Below are 24,680 nucleotides of genomic sequence, written 5' to 3' on the forward strand. Positions count from 1 at the left end.
AGAGAGGGAGGCGGGGATGTGGCGGGATCAGGTCTCTAGGAGGGAGGGAGGGAGGAATCTTGCTCGGATGAGGTAATCTGTGAAAGGGAGGAGGGGTTCAGTCCCGGGATGGGAAACCCCGGCGAGGGGTCTGTGCCAAGGGATTTGGGGAAGGGTCAGGGGAAGGAAGGGGGGGGGCAAACGCCCTTAGCCAGATGGGTCCAAACCCCGGGGTGGGGGCGCCTGGGGGTCTGCACCCATGTACGGGGGTCCCAAGATGGGAGGGCCGTTTGCCCCGGGTCAGGGACCCCAGGAGGGTCCCGGAATTGGGATGCTCCACAATCCCGGATGGGGGAGGGGAGGGGGCTCCGCAGAGGGTCGAGACCCCGGACCTGGGGGTTCCTCGCCCCCTTACCTCTCCGCTGCCGCCTCCCCCGCCGCTCTCCCCAAACACAGCCCGGAACCGGCGCAGGTTGGTGCCGATGGCGGCCGAGACCTGCAGCGCCGCGTCGAAGCCCGGGCCCACCCGGAGCAGGGCCGGCCCAGAGGAGGCTGAGGACGATGACGAAGACGAAGACGAGGCGGACGACGAAGAGGCTGCTGAGGCGGCGGCCGCTCCCCCTGGAACCCCAGCCCCGCTGCTTCCCGCCGCCGCCGCCGCGGCCGCCACAGCCGGGGGGGAGGGGGGCGCCCCGGGGCCGCCGCCGCCGACCGGGGGCCCGGGGGGAAGCAGCAGGGCCGGGACGCGTTGCCGCGGGGCGCCCCCCAGGCCCCGGCGCCCCCCGCCGCCGCCGCCCCCGGTGGTCCCGGGTCGGGCGGGGAAGCGCCACCGACAGCTGTGCGCCATGTTCGCCCCGTGAAGTGAAGCAGCGAGAGGGAGAGGCGACAACACAGGGGGGCGGGGAGGCGGAGGGGGGGGCCGAGGGCCCCGGAACCTGCCTGAGCCACTCGGCGCCGCCCGGCGGCCTGCACCCGGACGGCCGCTATGCAGAGCGCCGGGCCGCGCCCGCCCGCCCCGCAATCTGTATAGCAGGCTCGGGCCTACGCTCCCGACGCCGCACCGCGGCTCCGCCAGGCCGAGGCCCGGGCCGCCGCCGCCCGCCCGCCCGCCAGCCCCGCAACCTGGATAAGTGCATGCCCCGCCCTCCGGGAGCGGCATTGCTGGGGAAAAGGAGGGGGGAAGGAAGCCCAGGAGCCCGACGCGGAGCGCGGGTTCCGGGGAGAGGGGGAGGGGGCGAGGACTACAGGGAGGATGGAGGCGGAGGGAGCCCGGCCGCCTGCAGCCTCGAGAGCCGAGAGGCCGATTACACACGTTCCCGGGATGCGCTGGGAATCGAACCGCCCGGGAGAGCGGCTTCCAGTATAGCGCGGCTGCCGGGTAGGGGACGAGTGAGCCTTCTCTGCCTCGAGGCACGGTTACAAGATGGGTTAGCCCTCATTTAACGCTTCTAGAATAAAAGGGCCCTTATTGTGCCATATGCAAAACGGAAGCGTTGCCCAGTTTACTATAAGCAAAATAGAAAGGCCCTCAATGAACGCGCTTTAAAAAAAAAAAGAGAGAGCCCCTCCCATTTTCATGCTGGAGCTCTCTCCAAAATGCACACACCAAGTGGCAGGTCTCCCGCCACCTCCTCGCCCTACTATGCACTCGGGGCTGAGGAACCTCTGGCTCTCATGCCCTTCTGCAGAGAGTTGGGTCGTGTTTCTCCAGCCCCGGCATTGGGGCCACGGCGTGCTCCGCTAACGAGGCGGTGTTACAACGAAGCTGAAGCTGGATGGCTAACGGGGCCTGGAGGGAAGAGGCGGGCAAAAGCGCCCCCGCCCCTTCTTCCTCAGTTCTCCGCCTGCCGCTGCATGCAAAGCAGACCCTAATGTATGCATGCAGAGGGAGGGGGGCTCGCGAGCACGTTTCTGATTAAGAGAGGGGGAGGAGAAGAGCGTTGGGCATTATGATACACTGGGTGGAAGGGGCCCGCCGGCGGCGAGCTCTGGGCGCGGGGTTAGTAGGCTGAGGGGGGAGGGAGAAGGAAGGAGGAGGGTGAGGGCGGGGGATGAATATCCACCCGGTTTACTTTATTGCGGGAAAGAGGGGAGGGCGCCTCAAGCTAGGCGTTAGAAGCCTACAAGGCTGGGAAAGCAGAGAGGGGAGGGAGGGGTTTGTACCGGGAGAACTTGTGTTGGCTGAGGCTGGGGGGATCGATACACAGCCTGCAGGCCCCGGGGCAGCCTCCATCCCCCCAGCCGTGGTGGAGTTCGCTGGAAGGTCACGCAGCCTTCCTGGACTCCCGCACGGGTACAGAGCACGCTGCTTGTAATATTACAGCCTGGGGCGGCGAATTTGGGAAGGAGGGGGAGGGTCGTGGTGAGCAGGTTGCAATCAGCTCTGGCCCTCTGGAGGGTGCCCTGCACGCCTCCAGAGAAGGTCCACGGCCTCCTGGTGCTGAAAACCTACGTCCCTCCGCCAGCGAAACGTTAGGGCAGAGCGAACGATGGGGTGGGGGCTAGAGGGGAGCAGAGAAAGGGAGGAGACACAGGCAAGCTCCAACTCCCCCAACTCGTCCGGGATCGATCGTCGTTCCAACCGCGCAGGATGGAGCCCAGATGGTTTGCAAAGCGCACACTCACAGCGCACACACAGAACCAGATTCCGTTGTTACATCGCGTGGTTTACTGGGTGCAAAAGGGGTGGGAGTAGCGGCGGAGTCTCTTAAGCGGCAGCCCAAAGACTCTGCTAAGGATATAGACACCCCATTGTGGACGGTTTCTCCATTGCAATATATTTGGCGGTAGGAGCTGCGGGTTTTGCTTCAGTGTAGCTGCTCTGATCAGTTACAGATTGGCGACCACGTGGATTCCCTCATGCATCCTGATTTGTTCACTCTCTCACTCTTTCTCGCTTATTTTTCTTTTGTATTTGCCGCCCCCCCTTCTTTAATATGCATAACGGTCTTCAGAGGTAATAGGCAGGGGACTGAGTGACAGGCTTTACATAACTGTGTCAACAGGATTTCTTCCCGTCCTCCACGCCTGAGAAAACATAAACTGGCTGGATTCTGAGTAACCTCACTTCAAGCACACGTCATTTGGCACAGGTGGGAGGTCTGCAGGTCCGGTTGGGGCAGCAGGAAGGAAGAATGTCAGTGAAGAATGTATGAAGTCCCCCAGACTCAAGCCCCTAGGTAGAGAAACTCCTTAAGAAATCTAGTTTGTCACTTTGCCTCCACACTAGCCCAAAAGGAGCCAGAGCAAATCAGAATTTGGTTTATTGTTGGAACTTTTAAGGCAGAAATAATTACATTTGCTGGGTGCTTTCCGTGACCTGGGTGTTTTATGTGCATTCAGTGCTCCCCAACCCTCTGAGATAAGTCTGATTTTACAAATGGGGAAACTGAGGCCTAGGACAATATCAAAGGTCACACAGCTAGTAAGTAGCAGCGCTCAAAGTCATGGGGGTCTGACACCAGTATCCACTAACCATACTATTGATCCCCAAAGACATACTATGCCACTTCACACCCATTAGGATGGCTACTATAAACAAACGAAAACCAGAAGACAAGTGCTGGTGAGGATGTAGAGAAATTGTAACCCTTGTCGGTGGGAATATAAAATGGTACCGCTGCTATGGAAAATAGTAACAAAACATTACGATGGTTCCTCAAAAAATTAAAATAGAATTACCATGTGACCCACCAATTCTACTTCTGGATATATACCCAAAAAGATGGAAAGCAGCGTCTCAAGGGTTTGCAGATCCTTGTTCATCGCAGCACTCTTCACAAGAGCAAAAACATGGAAACAACTCATGTGTCCATCAACTGATGAATGGGTTACCGAAACGTGTTATACTCATTTACTGGAATATTATTCAGCCTTAAAAAAGAAGGGGGGGGAAAAAACAAAGGAAATTCTGCAATGTGCTACAATACAGATGAATTGTGGGCACAGCACGCTAAGTAAAATCAGCAAGTCACAAAAAGACAAATACTGTATGAGTCCACTTGTGTCAGTTACTTAGAGTAATCAAAATCAGAGAGACAGTATGGTGGTTGCCAGGGGCTAGGGGGAGGGGAGAAGGGGGAGTTACTGTTTAATGGGTATAAAGTTTCAGATTTACAAGAGGAAAAGAGTTATGGGGATGGATAGTGGTGACGACTGTAAAATGTGAATGTCTTAAAAATGCATGTGCTTTATTTAAATTTTAATTCAGTTCCTTTTTCTTGAATACCTAATATATTCGTATGGTTAAAGGTTTAAAGGAATTAGGGGCGACTGGGTGGCTCAGTCAGTTAAGTGACGGGTAAGGGTCCCACTCTTGATTTCGTCTCAGGTCATGATCTCAGGGTTGTGGGATGAGCCCCACAACGGGCTCCATGCTGAATGTGGAGTCTGCTTAAGAGTCTTTCTCTCCCTCTCTTTCTCTGCCCCTCCCCCAGCTCATGCTCATGCTATCTCTCACCATATTCTTTTTTATTTTTTTTTAAGATTTTATTTATTTACTTGACAGAGAGAGACAGACAGCGAGAGAGGGAACACAAGCAGGGGGAGTGGGAGAGGAAGAAGCAGGCTTCCCGCAGAGCAGGGAGCCCAATGCTGGGCTCGATCCCAGGACCCCGGGATCATGACCTGAGCCAAAGGCAGACGGTTAACAACTAAGCCACCCAGACACCCCCCCCCTTAGAAAAAAAGTTTTAAAGAATTAAAGTCTTCACTCTTGTTCTGAACTCCCCTCGCCTGTCATAGCATACCTTTTCTTAGGTATGATACTGTTATCTAATGTTATCAGTGTCTCAAATAGTCTTCCAGGGATAGTTTGTGCCTAGACAAGTAAGTGCGTATAGAAGTTGTCTCATAAATGAGAGAGTATTGACCACGCTTCCTGGATCTTGCTTGGAAATCTATATCTTGGAAATAATTCCTATTAGTCGATGGCACTTCCTCATTCCTAGGGCTGCATGGAGTAGATGTGTATTCGCATAGTTTGTTTCATCAGTTCTCCAGAGGTGGCCACTTATTTCCAAACTTTTGTGATTTCAAACAATTTTGCCGTGCATTACTTTGACCATTTGTAATTTTGCAAATGTGCAAGTATCTCTGTAGTATAAATTTCTAGAAGTGGAATCACTGAGCCAAAAGGTACGTACATTTCAGGGAGCCGGTGTGGCACAGGTGGTTAAGCATCTGACACTTGACTCTGGCTCAGGTCATGATCTTAAGGTCGTGAGATGGAGCCTGACATTGGCTCTGCACTCAGTGCAGGCTGCTTGAGATTCTCTCTCTCCCTCTTCTTCAGTCTCTCCCTCCCACTCATGGGCTCTCTCCCTCTAAAAATAAACAAACAAACAAATATTTTTTAAAAATTACCATATACTTGTAATTTTGCTAGATGTTGCCAAGTTGTCCCCCATAAAGATTATACTAATTCATAACTCCTACCAGCAATGTTTAAGAGTGCCTCTTTCCCCCAACACTTCCAGAAGGGATTTTTAACTTCTTGATCTTTGCCAACCTAATGGAAATGCACCTATTTGAGCTTTTTTCCAAATGACAAAAGGGAAAATTTAAGACAGGAACCCCAAATTGTGCCCCTTTTTTGCAAGCTTATGAATTACTTCTGGCTTGAATGGACCTCTAGATCTTCACTCCCTTTCCCCTCTCTAGAAAGACTTTTCACCGCAAGCCAGTATTGTGGTGGAACTAGCGTGGACTCAGAGTCACCAATCTGGGCTTGAATTGCAGGTGCAGTAATTGTAGCTATGTGCTCTTAAACCAGGTGCCTATACTTATTACACCTGTTTCCTAATCTGCAAAAATAAGGATATTAATAGTGATGTCACAAGAGTATAATGAAGACTGAATGACATAATCTAGGTAAAGTGTCTTCTCTCTCATTCAGATAGACTCATTTTACCCCCAGGGATTTCCTTAGGCATTGGTGAAGATGCCCTCTCTCAAATCAGCAATGTCCTTTCTCCAAACAGGCCGCCAATGGAAAACATTGCTTCAGTAGTCCTAAAAGTCATCGGACTAAGAAAGGAACAGTGCCTGAGTCATTTAAGCTTGCCCATTGGACAGCTTGATCATTACTGAACAGAAAACAGTTCAGAATCTTTGTTTTTTTTTAAGAATCTTAATACTTTTTTAAAAAGATTTTACTTATTTATTTCGAGAGAGAGAAAGCAGGGGGTAGGGGAGGTAAGGGAGACAAGCAGACTCCCTGCTGAGCGCGGAGGCGATGGAGGGGGCTTAATCCGAGAACCCTGAGGTCAGGACCTGAGCAGAAATCAAGAGCCAGGCGCTCATCTGACTGAGACAGCCAGGCACCCTGACAGTTCTGAATCTTTAAATGCTCCTGTCTTCTGGAAGCAAGGGGCCAAGTCCATTACTCTTCTACACAGGCACTGTTTTATTATAAAGGAAGCGATGGTTACATTTTGCTACTGCCCTGAATCCATGAGTTTCCATTTCTGAGCTCCAAAAAATTAGGTATAGCGACGCCTATGACTAAAAGGACTTCAAATACTGATTGCAGTGTGGACAGCTGGCTTTCCGTAAAGGAGTAGGTTTGGTCCCGGCAAGGACGAGCTGATTTGGAAGCCATGAACTTTTTGAGAACAGGAATCATGTATTACTTATGGTCGTATCCCCTGTGCTAAGCAGTGTCTGTACCAGCCCAATTAACGTTTGCAGAATCAATGACCCTTCCCAGCTGAACTCTCAGACCTTGGGATTTATACCCAAAGGGTCTTGTTTTATCAGAAGATTTTGGCAGTAGCATGTGCTGGGCTATTTGTTCGTTTAAAAAAAAAAACATTTTATGTAAAATTAGTTTGATTGTCTCCTTTGAAATTGTACCGATGATGGGATGCCTGGGGTCTCAGTCTGTTAAGCCTCCAACTCTTGATTTCGACTCAGGTCACGCTCTCAGGGTTGTGTGATCTAGACCCACACCGGGCTCCATGCTGGGCTCGGAGCCTGCTTAAGAGTCTCTCTCTCACTCTCCCTCTGTCCCTCCCCACCCCCTGTGCATGTGCTCTTTCTCTCAAAAAAAAAAAAAAAAGTTTGTACTGTTGACCAAAGTTCATATCTCTCAAAGAGAGAAAAATGATAGGAAGAATTATTATTTGATTATTACAATTTCACCTTGTAGAAGCCTGACACAAGTGTGGCACTAAAGCATTTCCTTTCTCTCTCTTCCTAGTTACCTCTAAAGTGTACTCTTTTTTCTTTTTTTTTTTTTTAGATTTATTTATTTGGGGCACCTGGGTGGCTCAGTCAGTTAAGCGTCTGCCTTGGGCTCAGGTCATGATCTCCGGGTCCTGGGATCGAGTCCCACGTCGGGCTCCCTGCTCCACAGGGAATCTGCTTCTCCTTCTGCCCCTCCTCCCACTCGTTCTTTCAATCTCTCTCTCTCTTAAATAAATAAAATCTTAAAAAAAAAAGGATTTAAAAAATCTTTTTATTTTTATTTTTATTTTTTTTAAAGATTTTATTTATTTATTCATTCGACAGAGATAGAGACAGCCAGCGAGAGAGGGAACACAAGCAGGGGGAGTGGGAGAGGAAGCAGGTTCATAGCGGAGGAGCCTGATGTGGGACTCGATCCCAGAAGGCCGGGATCACGCCCTGAGCCGAAGGCAGACGCTTAACCGCTGTGCCACCCAGGCGCCCCTAAAACATCTTTTTAAAACTTTCAAAAAAAGATTTCTACTTATATGTCACCTTTTCAAAAAAATATTTTATTTATTTATTTGAGAGAGAGCACAAATGGGGGTAAGGGCAGAGGGAGAGAAAGAGAGAGAGAGTCCCAAATAGACTCCCCACTGAGTGCAGAACCCAGCAGGGGGCTCAACTTGGGGCTGGATCCCACGAACCTGAGATCACGACCTGAGCCAAAATCAAGAGTCCGCCGCTTAGCTGACTGAGCCACCCAGGCGCCCCTAAGGTGTATGCGTATAGTCTTCTGATAGGTGTCCTTACCCTCAACTTTCTGTTCCTTTACTTACTCACAGAACCGTTATTGAACACCTGCTTTGTACCAGGTACTAGTTTAGACCCAGAGAAATGACGATGCCATGTGACAAAACTTTCACAGAAACATGCAAAGGAAAGAGGCCTTTGAAAAACAAAGAATATTTCAGTGTCGCTTGAATGTAAGGTACGTGTGGCAAAGTGTCAAAAGAGGACTGGGCAGATCATACCAAGGATTTTGGATTTCATTCCAGAAAGGTTCGGAAAAGGAAAGATTTCAAGGAGGGGCTGACGTGACGGGAGTTTGTGCCACATCAGTGTGACAACTGAGTGTAAGAAAGCAGGCTGATGGTGAGACCTGAGGCAGAATATGCCTCAGAGGATATCTCTGAGCTCTTCCTGGGACTTTAGACTCACATATCCATATGCAATAGTCCGGACTACAAGTGCCCGCCATGGCGGTGGGGATGTAAGAACGAGGACAGATTCCAAAGATATTTAGCAGATAGAATGACTTTTGGTGTCCATTTAGATATGGAGGGTGGGGGCACATGGGTGGCTCAGTTGTTAAGCCTCTGCCTTCGGCTCAGGTCATGATCCCAGGGTCCAGGGATCAAGCCCCGGACCGAGCTCCCAGCTCGGCGGGAAGCCTGCTTCTCCCTCTCCCACTCCCCCTGCTTGTGTTCCCTCTCTCGCTGTCTCTCTCTCTGTCAAATAAATAAATAAAATCTTAATAGATATGGAGGGTGAAGAAGAGGGGTTTTTCTCGGGTTGCAGCTAGGGTCAATCAAGCAGATGCTGATACCACCAACCACGATAAGGACAACAGGAGGAAGATGATCTTGTTTGGCGATGATGAGCTGGGTTCTGGAACAGTCACGTTTGAGATGCCTGTGAGATCTGCAGGTGGAGCTGTTTAAGAGGCAGCCGGATATATAGGTCTAGAGCTCAGGAACAGGCTGGACATCTAGATCTGGGACTTGGCAGCATAGAGAGGGTCTCTGAAAGCGCGGACCACACGGGAAAAGTGTGTGTAGCACATAGAGGCAAAGGAGTGAAGGACAGAACCAGAAGAAACCCAGGTCTGTTGGGTGGGCTGATAAAAAGTAGCCAATGAAAGCAATCAGAGGAAGAAGGTTCCATGGGGTCAAAGTGGGCAAGTGGGAAGCCAAAGGAGAAAGCATTTCAGAAAGAAGAGCTGTAAGCAGTGTCAAACGTAGCCGAGAGACTGAGAAGCAAAAGGACTGCAGAGTGTCCCTGGGAGTCCTAGGCAACTCACAGGCGAAGTCTGTGGGAGCAGTAGCAGGGCAAAGGCGAAGTCCGAGGTCAGACTGGACTTGGTTGAGGAGGAAACGAAAAGGACAAAGGAGAAGCGAGTGGAGGTCACTTGCGGTTGTTTTTTAAGCTAATTTTTGATTATTATAAAAGTAATGTTTGCAAGGTGAAATTTTTCAAGTAGTGTAGAACAGTATAATGTCTCTTCCTTCCCTCAAAAGGTAATCACTGTTAAGTTTCTCATCTAATATTTCAGAATATACAGCATATATATATATCCATATATAAATTCTCTATCTCTGTATATGGACACACACACATTCCTTTACTCAATGTGATTATAACATACAAGCTAATATGCCTGACCCCTTCATTTATTTCAGTTATGTGAAATATTTCACTTCTATGTCCTGGAAACCTTCCCATATCTTTCTGAATTTATTGCCTGCCTCTCTCTCCCTAGTTCACGGTCCTCCCCCTGCACTGACCTCCTTGCAGTTCCTGGAACACACCGGGCACACTCACACCTTAAGGCTTCTGCACCTGCCGTTCCCTCTGCCTGGAATGTCCTTCCTCCAGATATCCTCTTGGCTCCCTCTCTCACTTCCTTCAGATCTCTACTTACATGTCTCCTTCTCAGAGAGGCAACCACCTATCATTCACGAAACCATACCCTACTTCATTTGTCTTCACGGCACTTATCGTCTGTTTTTATTTTATTTTTTAGAAGTACGCTCCACGCCCAATGTGGGGCTTGAACTCATGACCCTGAGATCAAGAGTCGCGTGCTCCACCAATGAGCCAGCCAGGCCCCCCCAAGCACTTATTGTCTGTCATGCATCCACTGACTTGTTCAGTGGCAGTCTCCCCCACAAGGACATGAGCTCCATGAGGAGAGGGACCCTGTCTGCCTTCCTGCTCTTAACTCTACATCCAGGGCCTAGAAGGCCTGACCCTTAGTAGGTGCTCAATAAAATAGGAAAGAAATAGAGAGAGCCAACCTACATAGGATGACGGATAACAACACAGTGATTAAGACTGCTGGGATTCTGCTCTTTATTTCTTAGTAGGTGTGTGGCCTTGGGCGGGTGAATCGTTTTCTCTGTAGGATAAGGGTCATCCTAGTGCCTCATTCCCTGGGTTTAATGTGTGAACATATGAAACATGCTTAGAACAGTAGCTGACACGCAGCGAATTGTGAGGAATGATCCTTGCTTGATTATTAGCAATATTAAGGCTCTAGGAGGGCTGACGTCAGTGGCTCATTCTTCCAGCTCTTCTTCATGTCTTTGATTACTATTATTCCTTCTTGGTCTCCTTTCTCTGACCGTCACCCCTTAAACACGGGTGTCTCCTGAGTGCTTTTCATTTCTTGCATTCTCTTTGGGTGAACTCATGGTTTTAACTACTACCCAGGCTGAAGAGTGCCCCAAACCGCACTGCTCCCCGGGGCCCAGACTCTCGCATCCAACCGCTTTGAGCATTTCCATTCTAATTACTTGTTAGGTTATATGACTCACTGAAGTGTGGGTTCCTCAAGGGCCGGGATAGTTTTCTTGGTTATCTTTATCTCCGCTTCTCCAGAGGAGGTGCTCTTGGAAGGCGTCCTTTGTAGGTGTTCACAGTCTAGTGAAGGGAGACAGACAATAAATAAGTGACTATAATAGGTCAGGTGGTGACAAGTGCTATTGAGCAGGACAAAGAGAAGCGAGAGCTGGGAGAGGCCGAGGTGCAATCGTTTATAAAGGACCTTTGGGTATTTGAACAGAGTGCCGGAGGACTGATGATGTCTGAGGAAGGAGTGTTCCGAGCACAAACCAGCAAATGCAGGAGGCCTGAGGTGGAGTGCGTTCAGGGCACAACAAGGGGGCCGGTGTGGCTGAGGGGAATAGTGGTTGGAGATGAGGTGAGCAGATTAATGGGGGGAGCGTTTCAGATGATACAGGGACTTGAAATGAGAGGACAGATCATTGGAGGGTTCTAAAGAGAGGACTGACAAAGTGTGACTTAGTATTTGGAAGGATGACTGTGGCTGCTGGTATAAGAATAGACAAGAGGGAGGAGCATCTGGCTGGCTCAGCCGGTGGAACATGTGACTCTTGTCGGGGTTGTGTGTTCGAACCCCATGTTGGGTGTAGAGATTACTCAAAAATAAAATCTTTAAAAAAAAGAAGAAGAATCGACAAGAGGGAGGAAAGGGTGAAAGCAGGGAGATCTGTGGAAGGTTACTACACTGGTCGAGGTGACGAGATGAGGGAGTCTTGACCTTGGTTGGCAGTGTGGTGGTGATGCGAAATGGTTAGATTCAGGGTCTATTATGAAGATGGAGTGAGAATTTGCTGGTGTATTAAGTGTGGGGCGTGAGAGAAAGAGAAGAAGTGAGGATGAATGGGTAAGTAAATGGATAAGCGAATTGGATGGATAGTCATCTACATATTCATTTATTATACGGTGATGGATTGCAAGGGCCGCCTAGTCAGAGAATAAGTAAATCGAAAATATTGCCTGATGATGGTGCAGCCAAGTTTCTGAAAAGAATACCTACATTCACAGCCCCGGGTTCCTTACCATCATCCCTTTGTGCTTCAAACCACCGTCATCTGCCTGCCACCCCCATCGAAACTGCTGACACAAAAGAAACCCGGTGACTCTCAGGTGCTAAAACTAGTGGAGACTTTGAAGTTGAACTTCTGGAAGTTCTCCCGCCTCGGTGTCTGTGACCCCACTCTTTCCTTCCTGCTTTTCCTCCTACCTCTCTCGACTTTCTATCTCAAACCCCTGCACTGGCTTCTTGTCACGTGTCCATCCCTCAATGTTGGTGTCTCTCCGAGTTATGTTCTTAGCCCTCTTTTCTTTTCAGTATTTCATTCATTTATTTAAATACTTACTGTATGCCACTTGAAGCTAATGTCACATTGTATGTCAACTATACTTAAAAAAAAAAAAAGAAACTTACTGATTGTTTACTCAATTCCAGGTACAGTTCTAGGTGCTGGGGAATTAGGAATAAACAATGAAAAAATGCCTGCCTTTCTCCCATGGAGCTCACCCACAAGCAGCCTCACCCCTACTCAAGTCCCCAACCACCCTCCATGTGCCTGTGACTCCCAAATGTCCATCTCCGACAGGACCCACTTTTAATTTGTATGTATGTATGTATGTATGTATGTATTTAAGTTTTTATTTATTTATTTATTTATTTTTAAAGTTTTTATTTAAACTCCACTTAACATGCAGTGCAATATTAGTGTAATTTTAAAATTTCAGACACATCTTCGTTTGTATTATCACTCAATCTTCACAATATTTCCTGAATCTAACCATTTCTCATCACCTCCACACTACCCACCTTATTTTTTAAATGTTCTTTTTTAAAAGATTTTTATTTATTTATTTGACAGAGACAGAGAGAGCACAAGCACGGGGAGCAGCAGGCAGAGGGAGAGGGAGAAGCAGGCCCCTGTGGAGCAGAGAGCCGACGTGGGGCTCGAACCCACACAACCCAACCAACTGAGCCACCCCGGCACCCCGCACTTGTATGTGCTTAAACTGAATTCCTCTTTACAGTGAAGTTTGCCTCTTTCCCTGTCAGCTCTTCTAATGGCCCCACCATGCAGCCCCAATTGCTCATTTCTCTTCAGGATTCCTGTAATAGCTCCCAGTCTGATCAGCCTCTGCTGCAAGACTGAACTTCCTAAAATGCAAATTAGACCATACTTAAATAAATACTTAAAATACTTTAATAAGTCCTATCGTCTCCAACATCCTTTATTATTTGGTCCAACTCTCCCTCACCTCTTACCTCCAAACACACCCTCTGATTCCTTGTGTCCTTGCCTTACCGAACTTGAATTTTCTTGTATGGTCGTACTTTGGGGCATGTTATTCCCTCTGCTTAAAATGTCTTTCCTTCCCCTCTTGTCCGGTTGGCTAAGACCCACCTCATGTGTTACGCCCTCCACCCCAGCTTTCTTCCACCTCTCCTGCGTATACTGCTGTAGCATAATATGCAGACTTCCGTTGTGGGTATTTACATGCTGTATCGTCATTGTGTGGTTTGTGATCATTTATCCTGCTACCTCTTCCACTAGACTATGAGTCCGGCAAAGGTAGGAAAGATGTCTATATGACCTATAACAAGAGTATGATAACTGTGTGTTGAACCAATAAATGAACACATGAAAATGGAGAATGGATAGGGAGAGATGACTGAAGAGTAGAAAGGAAGAGAACCAAGAGCAAATATAGAAGGACAGTTTGGGGGGCGCCTGGGTGGCACAGCGGTTAGGCGGCTGCCTTCGGCTCAGGGCGTGATCCCGGCGATCTGGGATTGAGCCCCACATCAGGCTCTTCTGCTATGAGCCTGCTTCTTCCTCTCCCACTCCCCCTGCTTGTGTTCCCTCTCTCGCTGGCTGTCTCTATCTCTGTCGAATAAATAAATAAAATATTAAAAAAAAAAAAAAGAAGGACAGTTTGGGAAAGAATGTCCTAAATGTCTCCCTCTAGGACAAGAGAAAGGAAGGAAAGAGATAGTTAGAAGCAGATCAGTTTGAGGTGAAGGGAAAGAAATTGAAGGAGTCCATGCTGGACAATTTCTACTTTCTCCTTAATGTAATAGGTAAGGTGTAGCTAGCTCTTTTCTGGAAGACTTGCGCATGTGTGAAGCTTCTAACAGCTTCTTTGAATATCACCTTTCACACCTGCAAAGCACTTGATTCTATTCTGTATTCTGTAAACATTATCTCTTGCAAAGTTGTAAGAACGGAGGAGCTCATATAGGATTGGGCTTTGAACTCTTTAGATCAGTAGCAATGGACCTACTGATGATCATTACTTTTTTTGTGTCTTTTTTTTTGAGATTTATTTATATATTTGACAGAGAGAGCACAAGCAGAGAGAACAGCAGGCAGAGGGAGAGGGAGAAGCAGGCTCCCTGCTGAGCGAGGAGCCAGATGCAGGGCTTGATCCCAGGACTCTGGTAGCTGACTTGAGCTGAAGGCAGAGGCTTAACTGACTGAGCCACCCAGGCGCCCCTGATGATCATTACTTAAATATGACTTTAAATCCATGCAGGTGAAACCTGCTAAATTCCAAAGCTCCTCCCATTTTATCACCCCTTTTCATTCTTTCTATGTATTGTCAATGCTGCAGTTCCTAGAATTGGAGACATTGCTTGCCTCCAAATTACTCTGAAATAATTCACTAGACCTAACACACCAAGTGATTTCTTTTCGTTCCTTCCTTTCTTTCTTTCCCTTTCTTCTTTCTTTTCTTTCCCTCCCTCTCTCTCTCTCTCTTTCTTCCTTTCTCTCTTTCCTAAACGGAGAAAAAGGGTAATATTGTCCTCTCACTGAGATATCTAAGGATTTTTTTGAGCCACGCTTAAAGTCTAACTAAATGGTCTAAAATTGGTTTAGGCCACCAACACCAACTTATCTTAGGCTAACAGGACTAGAGTTCAGTTGATCTAATTTAGAACAAATTTTTATCCCTAGACGGGATGGAAAATCTAGGTGAGGATTAAGGTCATGGCCAAGGTACAAAAAGAGGAGGAAGTCTGAGTTAATTATAACCTAGGTTCTGCAGTCTTAATTCCAGGAAGCTGTCCCTTACCTAAGTGGACAACTTGTTGATTGAAGAATATTCTCAGAGGAACTAGATGCTACCCGCTCCTGCATTCTGAGATGAATTTCCACAAGTGAAGGTGTTAGTATTGAAAGACTAGAACTTCTTGTCAGTTGAAGAAGCCCTTTGAGCCATGAGTATTTGGTTATTTTCTCTACAGCAATCATGACCGGCCTGGAAGATTTCCCAAAGGTTATATTTTCCAAGGCCAGTTGGGTAAGGTTTCTTTGCCATGTTTTAGAATCTACATTACAATGCATGCATTGTGTTTACTTGTTTATTCCTAGACTCTTCTGGTAGATAACTAAAGTAAAAAAAAAAATCCCCAAAACCCATGAGAATATGACCATCATTGCACAAGGCAAAGATCTTATAATCTCTGATGCAAAATGCAAGCCTAATTTAAAAGCTACATTTATTTATTTATTTATTATTATTTTAAAGATTTATTATTTTTTAAAGATTTTATTTATGGGGTGCCTGGGTGGCTCAGTCAGTTGGGCGTCTGCCTTCTGCTGGGGTCATGATCTCAGTGTCCTGGGATGGAGCCTGGCGTTTGGCTCCCTGCTCCATGGTGAGTCTGATTCTCCCTTTCCCTCTGCTAACCCCGCCCCCAGCTGTGCTCTCTCTCTCTCACTTGCTTTCTCTCAAATAAATAAATAAAATCCTAAAAAAAAAAAAAAAAAGAGTGCGCTGCGCTTTCACACCATGAGGTGGGGGAGGGGCAGAGAGAGAGGGAGAGGGAATCTCAAGCTGACCCCTCCCTGAGGGTGGAGGCTTACATGGAACTGGATCCCATGACCCAGCTGAAATTAAGAGTCAGATGCCCAACCGACTGAGCCACCCAGGTGCCCCTAAAAGCTACATTTATTAATATTTCTTCTATGTGAAGTCATCTGAGCTTCTGATATCAAGTTTAAAAACTGAGAACTTACTTTGAAACATTATGGGTAGGGGTAGAGACTGGATGATTAATTATGATTGCTGGTTAACTTAACTTTTAAGATGTTTAGGATTAGGTTTTAGGCTCTCCTCTTTGGCCTTATTCTCTTCTCTATTTTGAGCCTTATTCACACCTCGCCAATTCTGTTGCTTAAGACCCAGGAAAAATGGTCGTGTCCAAGGCTCTGACGCTAATTATACATTAGGAATCATCACTGACTCCTGCTAGGGTTAACTGGCGTGTCTTACATGTGGGTTAGAGGTCAGATGTCAGTAAATTTCTAAATAAAAACATAAAAAGCAAACCATCCCCTTCCCTACCCCTGCCCCTCACAGTGCAAAAAAGCAACTTAAATATCCCAGCGCAGGGAGGATGTGGTTAGGGTCAGGAAACCAGGAATCAAGCCCTGCATTCCAGTCTTCTGCTCCTGACTCACTCACCTCAGGCAAATGGTTCCACTTCATCTCATTTTTGCGGGTGGAAAGTGAGGAGAGTAACATTTTGTTTCCAATCTTCTAGGACGGGTGGCTTCTGTTGTTAACTTGCAAGAGGTCTTTGCTGTCATAGAGATGGACAAATAAGGAAAACATGCAGCGACAGATACCGTCTTAAGAGAGATAAGAGAGGGGTTTTGTCACCTATTTGTGTTCTTTGCACTGATAACTTTGCAAGGTTATTACTGAGTCTTTATCGGCAGATTTCTTCTGGGATGAAGAGTCAGATGGTGACGGGAGAGCAAACCAAGTCAAGGGTCCGAAATCAGGGGCCATTTGGCTTCGGTATTTAGCCTCAGTGCAGTGGGGGTAAAATCTGGAGCCTTGGGTGAAGTGGACGATAGTTTCCCCATGTCCTAGTAACGTGAGCATCACATAATAAAGCATACTTCTTTCCACCAGCATAGTCAAGGCAGACGAAACGCTCACAGGGTCCAAGGTCAAGCAGTGATGATCAAAACACCACTTCTGACTTAATTTTTATTTGGCTGATATCACTTGTTTGTTTGTTTAACCAATCCTGGGCTTACGTGGCTCTCATTCTACTCCACCTGAAGGTCACTAAAGTTGGTGACTAATTGCCTATCATCACCTTAGAATCCACTGTTACCTCAGAACTATATGTATTCATTAGTTCTAGTAAGTCCCGTACCCCCTCGAGGCCCAGAGTGAGATGACATCAAGGTGGAAATGCAGGCTGTTTTAGGAGAAACAATAGCTATTTTAACAAGGAGGCTATGATTCAAAACCACACAACAGTGTTTTCATTGCTTTTGGATTTGACGACACTGGAATGCATTAAAACTCAGAGCCTCTGAAGATAACCTTTCCTGCTTTGTGTAAGTATCCAACATATAATTTTTTTTTAAAGATTTTATTTATTTATTTAACAGAGAGAGAGAGACAGCCAGCGAGAGAGGGAACACAAGCAGGGGAGTGGGAGAGGAAGAAGCAGGCTCCTAGCGGAGGAGCCTGATGTGGGGCTTGATCCCAGAACGCCGGGATCACGCCCTGAGCTGAAGGCAGACGCTTAACGACTGCACCACCCAGGCGCCCCCCAACATAGAATTCTTATAAAAACCATCCATAGGTCGCATGTGTAAATCCAAGGAGGAAAAGCATGGGTTATAAACCTGCCTATGATGTGCTTCCTTCAGTTCTACTAAGGATATAAATCCAGACATGCAGACTTGGCAAGGAAAGGAGTTAAGGTGGTCAGTTCCTAAGGAATTTCTGGGGTTTTCAGATTTCAAGCTAGGTCTTCTATAAAAGATCTTCTGCCGCCCACCGGCTCACTCTTCCCTCCCAGGCCTTACGCAACGGCAGCCCTGCACTCTCACCTTGCCCAGGAAGGGGCTGTTAATCAGGGATCCCAATCTGTGTTTCAGAGTCAGAGGCTGAGATGCGGGAGTGACTCAGCTGCTATCAGCTCTAGAGCAGTCCCAGCCTGCAGGCCTCCAGGAAATGAGTCCCCTAGGCCTGCATCTCCCTCTGTGGCAAACTGCCACCAAACTCAACTCTGCTGTTTATCAACCCCGTACCAAACACAGTAAGGACACTTTGCTGTTTCATTGTTCGAAAACCTACTATACACAAGCCAGATAGATAATGTGATAGGCTAGGATTACAAAGGTGAGTTAGATATTGTGCCTTCCTTAAAAAGCTTACAGTTTAGTAAGGGAAATAAATGAATGTAAATGTATCATTAGAGTACAATGACAGGTGTTAAAAGAGGCCCAACGGGAGGGCAAAAGAAAGCAATTTGGGAAAATCGGAAGAGACTTCTCCAAGTGGAACAGGGGTGTGCCAGGTAGACAGAGCCAGGATGAAGGCCGAGGGAGCAGCGGTTTATAAAGGGACGGAATCACTAAAGGGCAGGGTATTCATCACATCTGTACTGAGCGACTTCTATGGGCTTGGAGCTTGGAATAGATCAGTGAACAAAACAGATTTTTTAAAAAAGATTTTATTTATTTGTCAGAGAGAGTGCACAAGCAGGGGGCACGGCAGGCAGAGGGAGAGGAAGAAGCAGACTCTCCGATGAGCAGGGAGCCCGATGTGGGACTCGATCCCAGGACCCTGGGATCATGACCTGAGCTGAAGGCAGACGCTTCACCGACTGAGCCACCCAGGCATCCCCAAAAACAGATTTTTTAAACATTTCTGCCTTTGGGGGCCTTGCATTTATTTTAGTAAGGTAAAACAATTAAACTATAAGCATAATACATTAGTAAATCATATAGAATGTTAGAAGTTGATTTTGGGAAATTTGGGGGGGAAAAGCAGAAAAAGAAGTATTTGGAGAGAGGTTTCTCAGAATCGCAGTTAGGGTGGTTGGGAAAGCCCGCAGTGAAAACCCTGAATGAAGGGCAGGACCAGCTCTTGGGGATACGTCAGGGAGGAGCATTTCAGGCCTAGGGAGCAGCCAGTGCTGAGGCAGGCGGGTTTGAAGAAGAGCATGGAGACCCATGAAGGGGAGGAGAAAGGTAGGGGAAGAGCGCAGGAAGGTGAGGTTAGACCCAAATTAGAAAGCCAGATCTTGGCAGGCCTTGTAGTCTGCTGTGAGGATTTTTAGCTTTGAATTTGAGTAAGGTGAGAACCACTGAAGGGTTCTGAGCAGAGGACTGACATGGTCTGACTTAACATTTTGATGGGATCGCTCTGGCATGAAGAATAGACTGTAGACAGGCAAGCTGGGAAGCAGAAGGCCCTTTAAGAGATCATTCTAGCAATCCTGGTGAGAGATGGTAGTGCCTTGGTGTTAGCAGGGGAGGTGGTAAAAAAAAAAAGGGTCAGATTCTGGATATATTTTGAAGGTAGAACCAACAAGACTTCTTGATGGATTGATAGAGAATATGAGAACAGGAGTCAAGGATGACTCCAAAGGTTTTTAGCTTGAGCAACTGGAAGGATGGAGTTGCCAACAGCTGAGAGGGAGAAAACTGTGGGACGGGTTTCTGGTGGGAGTGGGGAAGAAAATCAACAGCTCAATTTTGGACATGTTGAGTCTGAGATGTCTATTAAAGAAGTGCAGGGGGGTTGCCCAGGGGGCTCAGTTGGTGAAGCGTCTGCCTTAGGTTCAGGTCACGCTCCCAGAGTTCTGGGATCGAGTCCCCATCGGGCTCCCTGCTCAGTGGGGAGTCTGCTTCTCCCTCTGCCCTTCCCCCCCTGCTCATGCTCTCTCACTCTCAAATAAATAAATAAAATCTTAAAAAAAAAAGAAGAAGTGCAGGTTGTGGAGATATCAAAGGGGCAGTTGCATATATGTTTAGAGTTCAGGGGAGAGGTAGGAACTAGAGAGAAATCTGAGAGTCATCAGCGCATAGATGTTATTTAAAACCACGAGGCTGGATGAGATCACCCGTGGAATGAATACAGATAGAGGAAGGACTGAGCCTTATCTCTGATATTCCAAAGATAGGAAGCCAGAGAAAGGAGGAACCAGAACAGGCGTCTGAGAAGTGCAAAATGTAAGGAAGAAGGAAGGCCACAGGAAAGCTCTGGAAGTCGAGTGTGTCATAGAGCGCATCCAGCAGGAAGAGATATTCAGGGGAGTCAAATACTGCTGAAAAGTTCACATGAAATGAGGATTGAGAATGGACTCCTGCATTCCATGTGTCAGGAGAGCTGGGCCAGTGAAGTGGTGGGAACGAGGACCTGACAGCAGGGGGTTCAAGAGAGAACAGGAATTGGAGACAGTGAGTGAGTATGGGTAACTTTTTAAATTTTATTTTATTTTTATTAGTTTTTAAAGAGATTTTATTTATTTATTTGAGAGAGAGAGAGAGAATCCCAAGTAGACAGTGCTGAGTGAGGGGCCTGACTTGGGGCTCCATCTCACAACCCTGAGATCACAACCTGAGCCAAACGAGTTGGACACTTAACCAACCACCAGCCAGGTACCCCGAGTCTTGGTAACTTTTGAGGTGTTTTGCTGCAAAAGGGAGCTGGTTTAGTAAAAGATGGGCTAGATAATAGCATGTATATACACTCATAGGAACGATAGAGTAGGGAAGAAAATTAATGATGTAGGAAAGGGGAGAAATCATGGCACAAAGACATTGAGTGGAGGGAATGTCTTTAAAAAGGAGAATGAAGGGGGACTGGCTGGCTCAGTCCGTGGAGCATGCGAGTCGTGATCTTGGAGTTGTGAGTTCAAGCCTCACATGGGGTGTAGAGATAACTTGAAAATAAAATCTTTAAAGCGTAGAGATTACTTGAAAATAAAATCTTTAAATAAATAAATTAATTTTAAAAAAAGGAGCATGAACAACCCAGTATAGGCAAGATGGAGTATATGCATGAGTGCGGATAGTGGTGAGTAGATGATGTTGTGGGAAGTCAACGGGAGTTCTCCAATTGCTTCAATTTTCTTAGTAAAGTAGGAGGAAAGGTCATCTGTTGACAGAAATAATTATGGCTCAAAGAAATAAAGTATGCTTGTCAGGTAGTATGAAATGCTTTCTTAAGACTCTGAAAAGGAATTTATATTATTTCAGTGAGACTAGCCAACTTGGTGTTCTCCAGCTACACAGGTGCAAGTGCAGAGCACACAGACTTAGCTGAGGTGTGGCTTTTGGCAAATGAGCACAACAAAGTGAGTGAGAGGCAAGGATGCTGGGGGTATATTCACGAGAGTGATCGTGACTGACCATGGAATATAGTAAGTCGGGTAAGGAAAGAAAGGAAGACATCAGGATGGTGAGGGAGATGGTAGCATCCATTTATTGATGGTCACAGTGACTCCAAACTACTATGTTAGAGGAAATGGGCTGGCAAGATACAGGCAGGCAGAGAGGGATGCATGAAATTCAAGCTGTGGAGTGGTTGAAAAGACGGCTAATGACTTGGGAATGAGTGCCCAAGGAAGGTGAAAGATCCGATCAATGGACTTTAACAGGAGCCGAGAGGCTAGTTTGTTGGTTCATTCATGTCAGTGGTTTTCAAACTTGGGCATGTGTCAGAATCACATGGAGAACCAGTTAAAACATAGGTTGCTAGATCCTACCCCGGAGTTTCTAGGTCTGAGTCTGAGAATTTTCATTTCTAAGTTTCCTGGTGATATTGCTGCTGCTGTGGTCCAGGGACCACACTTTGAAAACTACTGATCCACGTGAATGTTGAAGTTGCCAATTATTAAGATGTAAGCAGTTTTGTAGTGACAGTGAGCCAGGAGAAAAAAAATTGTCAAGAAATAAAGAATGGGGGCGCCTGGGTGGCTCAGTCGGTTAAGCGTCTGCCTTTGGCTCAGGCCATGGTACTGGGGTTCTAGGATCGCGTCCCACATCGGGCTCCCTGCTCAGTGTGGAGCCTGCTTCTCCCTCTGCCTACTGCTCCCCCTGCTTGTGCTCTCCCTCTCTCTCTGACAAATAAATAAAATCTTAATAAAGGGAGGGAAGGAGGGGAGGAGGAAAGGAGGGAGGGAGGGAAGGAGGAAAGGAAGAATGGCTGCGGGCGCCTGGGTGGCTCAGTCAGTTTAGTGTCAAACACTTGGTTTTGGCTTAGGTCATGATCTCTTGGGTCGTGGGATGGAGCCTCAAGTCGAGCTCCGTGCTCAGTGGGGAGTCTGCTTGAAGATTCTCTCCCTCTGCCGCAACCCCCACCCACTGCTTATGCATGCTCTCTCAAATAAATAAAATCTTAAAAAAAAAGAAAGAATGGTTTGGTGACTGATAAACTGCAACAATCAGGGATAGCAGGTACGTAATACGATCAGATTTAAAGCTGGCTTTTATGGGGACTGTTTGGAAATTGTGCGGCTGAAGCAAAGGCTGGTAGCAGCATGAGATTAAGGCAAGGCTGCAGGCAGATCATCAAGGGTCTTCCATGGCAATATTTTCGTAGTAGGAGGTAGGTAGGTCAGTGTGAGTTCCCTGCTAAGGGAACATCTGGAGGAACTACTACTGTAGTTATCTTGGGTGATCACAACTGGACCAATGCATTTCTGGTGGGAATAAAAACTATACTACTTAGGAAATAATTCTCACAAAGTTAGGTATCACTTCAGATTAGGTAGGATGACATCGGATGGGGCACTAAAGCTGAAGTAGCCCGGTAGTAGGGCCAAAGAGGCCTGGGAAGAGACGGAACATTAATATAGAATGGAACTCTGAAAGTGCAACACAGGGTCTGCCAGGTGGTCAGGCCTAAAGTCAGGGGATAGAATACAACATGGGGTCATTCATTACCTGGGCCCAATTTGGGGTGCCACTTACTACTCGGGATCCTAGCCAAATCATTTAATGTTTCTGCTGCTTAATTCCTGTTAGATGGGTGTCATTTAAGCTACGTACCTCAGGGGAAAGTCGAGGGCGAAGTGAGATAATCAGTGCAAGTGCTTTGAAGATGTGAAGTGCTGTACAAATATGAAATATGGAGAAAGTAACTTGCATTGAGCTATCCTCAGAAATCAGGGTAGAAGAAACTTAGGTATATAAGAAAGGAGTGGAAAAGAAAGGAGAAACTGTTATCCAAGGAGAGTGTGTAGTGTATAGAACAAAGAATTAAGTTGCAATAGGGGACAGTTTCACATTCAATGTGATCTTAAAATGAAAGCCTCATCAAAGGCTCTAATATTTATTTATTTTTAAAAGATTTTATGTATTTGAGAGAGAAAGAGCCAGTTCAAGCAGGGGGATCAGCAGAGGGAGAAGCAGGCTCCCTGCTGAGCAGAGAGCTCTATGTGGGGCTCGATCCCAGGACCCTGGGATCATCACCTGAAGGCTCTGATATTTATTGACATGTATGTGGAAAAACGTTTTACAGAGTGGTTTCCTGAGAAATCCTACCTTCAGACCATAGTCACTGACATACATGTGTAATTGGCTTGAACTTGAGCAGCTGTCATCTCCCCTCTTCTCTGATGCCTTGTGCTAAGAATATCTGGGCTCCTACCTACTGAGCAAAGTGGTTGGCCACCTGTGCTCTTAGATACACCCCATGCAGGTTTCTGTCCTGGCTTCTGTTACCTGGAATTGAAAACGCCCGCTGCTGTTAGACCAGACAAATGGAGGGCAGAAATTGTGCCTTGTCAAAATCCTTCGATGGTTTTCCACACACTGGCCTTAAGATAGCCTGATCCTTGGTATGGCATAAAAGGCACTTCATGATCTGGTCCCCATTCTCTGATCTTACATCGCTACTTCTACCTGGAGATTCAGTCACGTGTACGTTTTTTCACAACCTCCAATGTGCGGGATTTTTTCTGACTTGATAGCTTTTTTTTTTTTATTAAAGATTTTATTTATTTGAGAGCAAGAGAGCACAAGCAGGGCTGTATCATGACCTGAGCCAAAGGCAGGCGCTTCACCGACTGAGCCACCCAGGCGCCCCTGACTTAATAGCCTCCACAAAGGCTGTTCTACCTGCCCAGTATACCATGTCCCATTCTTGGCTGCCTCTTACTCTTCTGGTTTACTTTTGATATGGGTTCCTCTGACAGCCTCCCTTGAACCCCTTCTCAAGTCTGGGTTACACTCTTTCAAGCATACCTTCCACTTCCCTCATTATAGCACTTCTCACGTTGTTGTAACTGCATGCTTAATTACGTGTCTCACCAGACCAAACACTGAAACAGGTAACAGTCTTCACGAACGCCTCTACTATTAGGATAGTGCCTGGACTTAGGAGGCACACAATGAATATCTGAGGGATGCTGAAGTGGCCATTGGCAGACACTTGGCACCCACAAATTCAGTGAAAGCCAGCCTCAACAGTTCTTTACTAGGAGACAAGACATTTGGGGTTCAGGAGGGCAAAAGGTAACTGGCTAGTGAGGTGAAGGTGCCACTTCAAGGAGCCCACTGCTGTTTTAGCCTAAGAAAATACTGTATGTGCACCATTAGCCACCACACACTGGAGGTGTGCTGGATGGCAGAGGAGGAAGTTGCAGTGAAGTGAGCAGTAAATGTTTATTTTGAGGACCTTCTGGGGGTGACCAGATGGTTACAAAAAAAAAAAAAATACATGTTATGAATCAACGAGGCCTTGTAGGTTATTAGTGCTAGCTGATCTCATACCTTTAAATTTTTTTTGTTAATTTTAATACTCACTGTATGAAATGGAAAAACTCCTAAAGATCACCATGACTGTAGCAGTCAGTAATTTTCAGTCTTTTGCTGTGCATACTTGACGTTACCAGATGCCTTTTGAAGGGGCAGTTTCAGTTTTGACCACCTGTGATTACTGTGAGCCGCAGTAAGCAAGCAGTAAGGCATGACTGCATTTCAGAAGAGCAGCAGCCTCTGTGGAGACACTCCTGCTGATCACTCAGGAAAACTGCCCTGGACTAAGCTAGCGGTTTTCCAAGTGCAGTGGATAAATTTGGGACTGACTGGATAAATGTTCAATACCACTAAAGGATTAATACCGCACTGTGAGCCATGATGCTTTTC

General features: G+C 46.9%; 1 protein-coding gene across 7 annotated transcripts in view; it reads right to left on the reverse strand.

Annotated features, from left to right (window-relative positions):
* Positions 1–887, reverse strand: part of KMT2A (lysine methyltransferase 2A) — a 79,760-nt gene extending 78,873 nt beyond the window's left edge. For 3 of the 7 annotated variants that reach the window (XM_045797904.2, XM_045797903.2, XM_045797902.2), the window contains exon 1: positions 395–886. In XM_045797904.2, coding sequence (XP_045653860.2) covers positions 395–826 — 432 coding nt within the window. In that variant the 5' untranslated portion in view covers positions 827–886. Of the gene's footprint in view, positions 1–394 lie in introns of all 7 variants that reach the window. The other 4 variants (XM_045797905.2, XM_045797900.2, XM_087868400.1 and 1 more) reach the window with 2 other exon arrangements.
* Positions 888–24,680: the final 23,793 nt, after the last annotated feature.

The sequence above is a fragment of the Ursus americanus genome, chromosome 16, assembly GCF_024610735.1.
Source record: "Ursus americanus isolate L20-20 chromosome 16, mUrsAme1.1.p, whole genome shotgun sequence".
Taxonomy (NCBI): Eukaryota; Metazoa; Chordata; class Mammalia; order Carnivora; family Ursidae; genus Ursus; species Ursus americanus.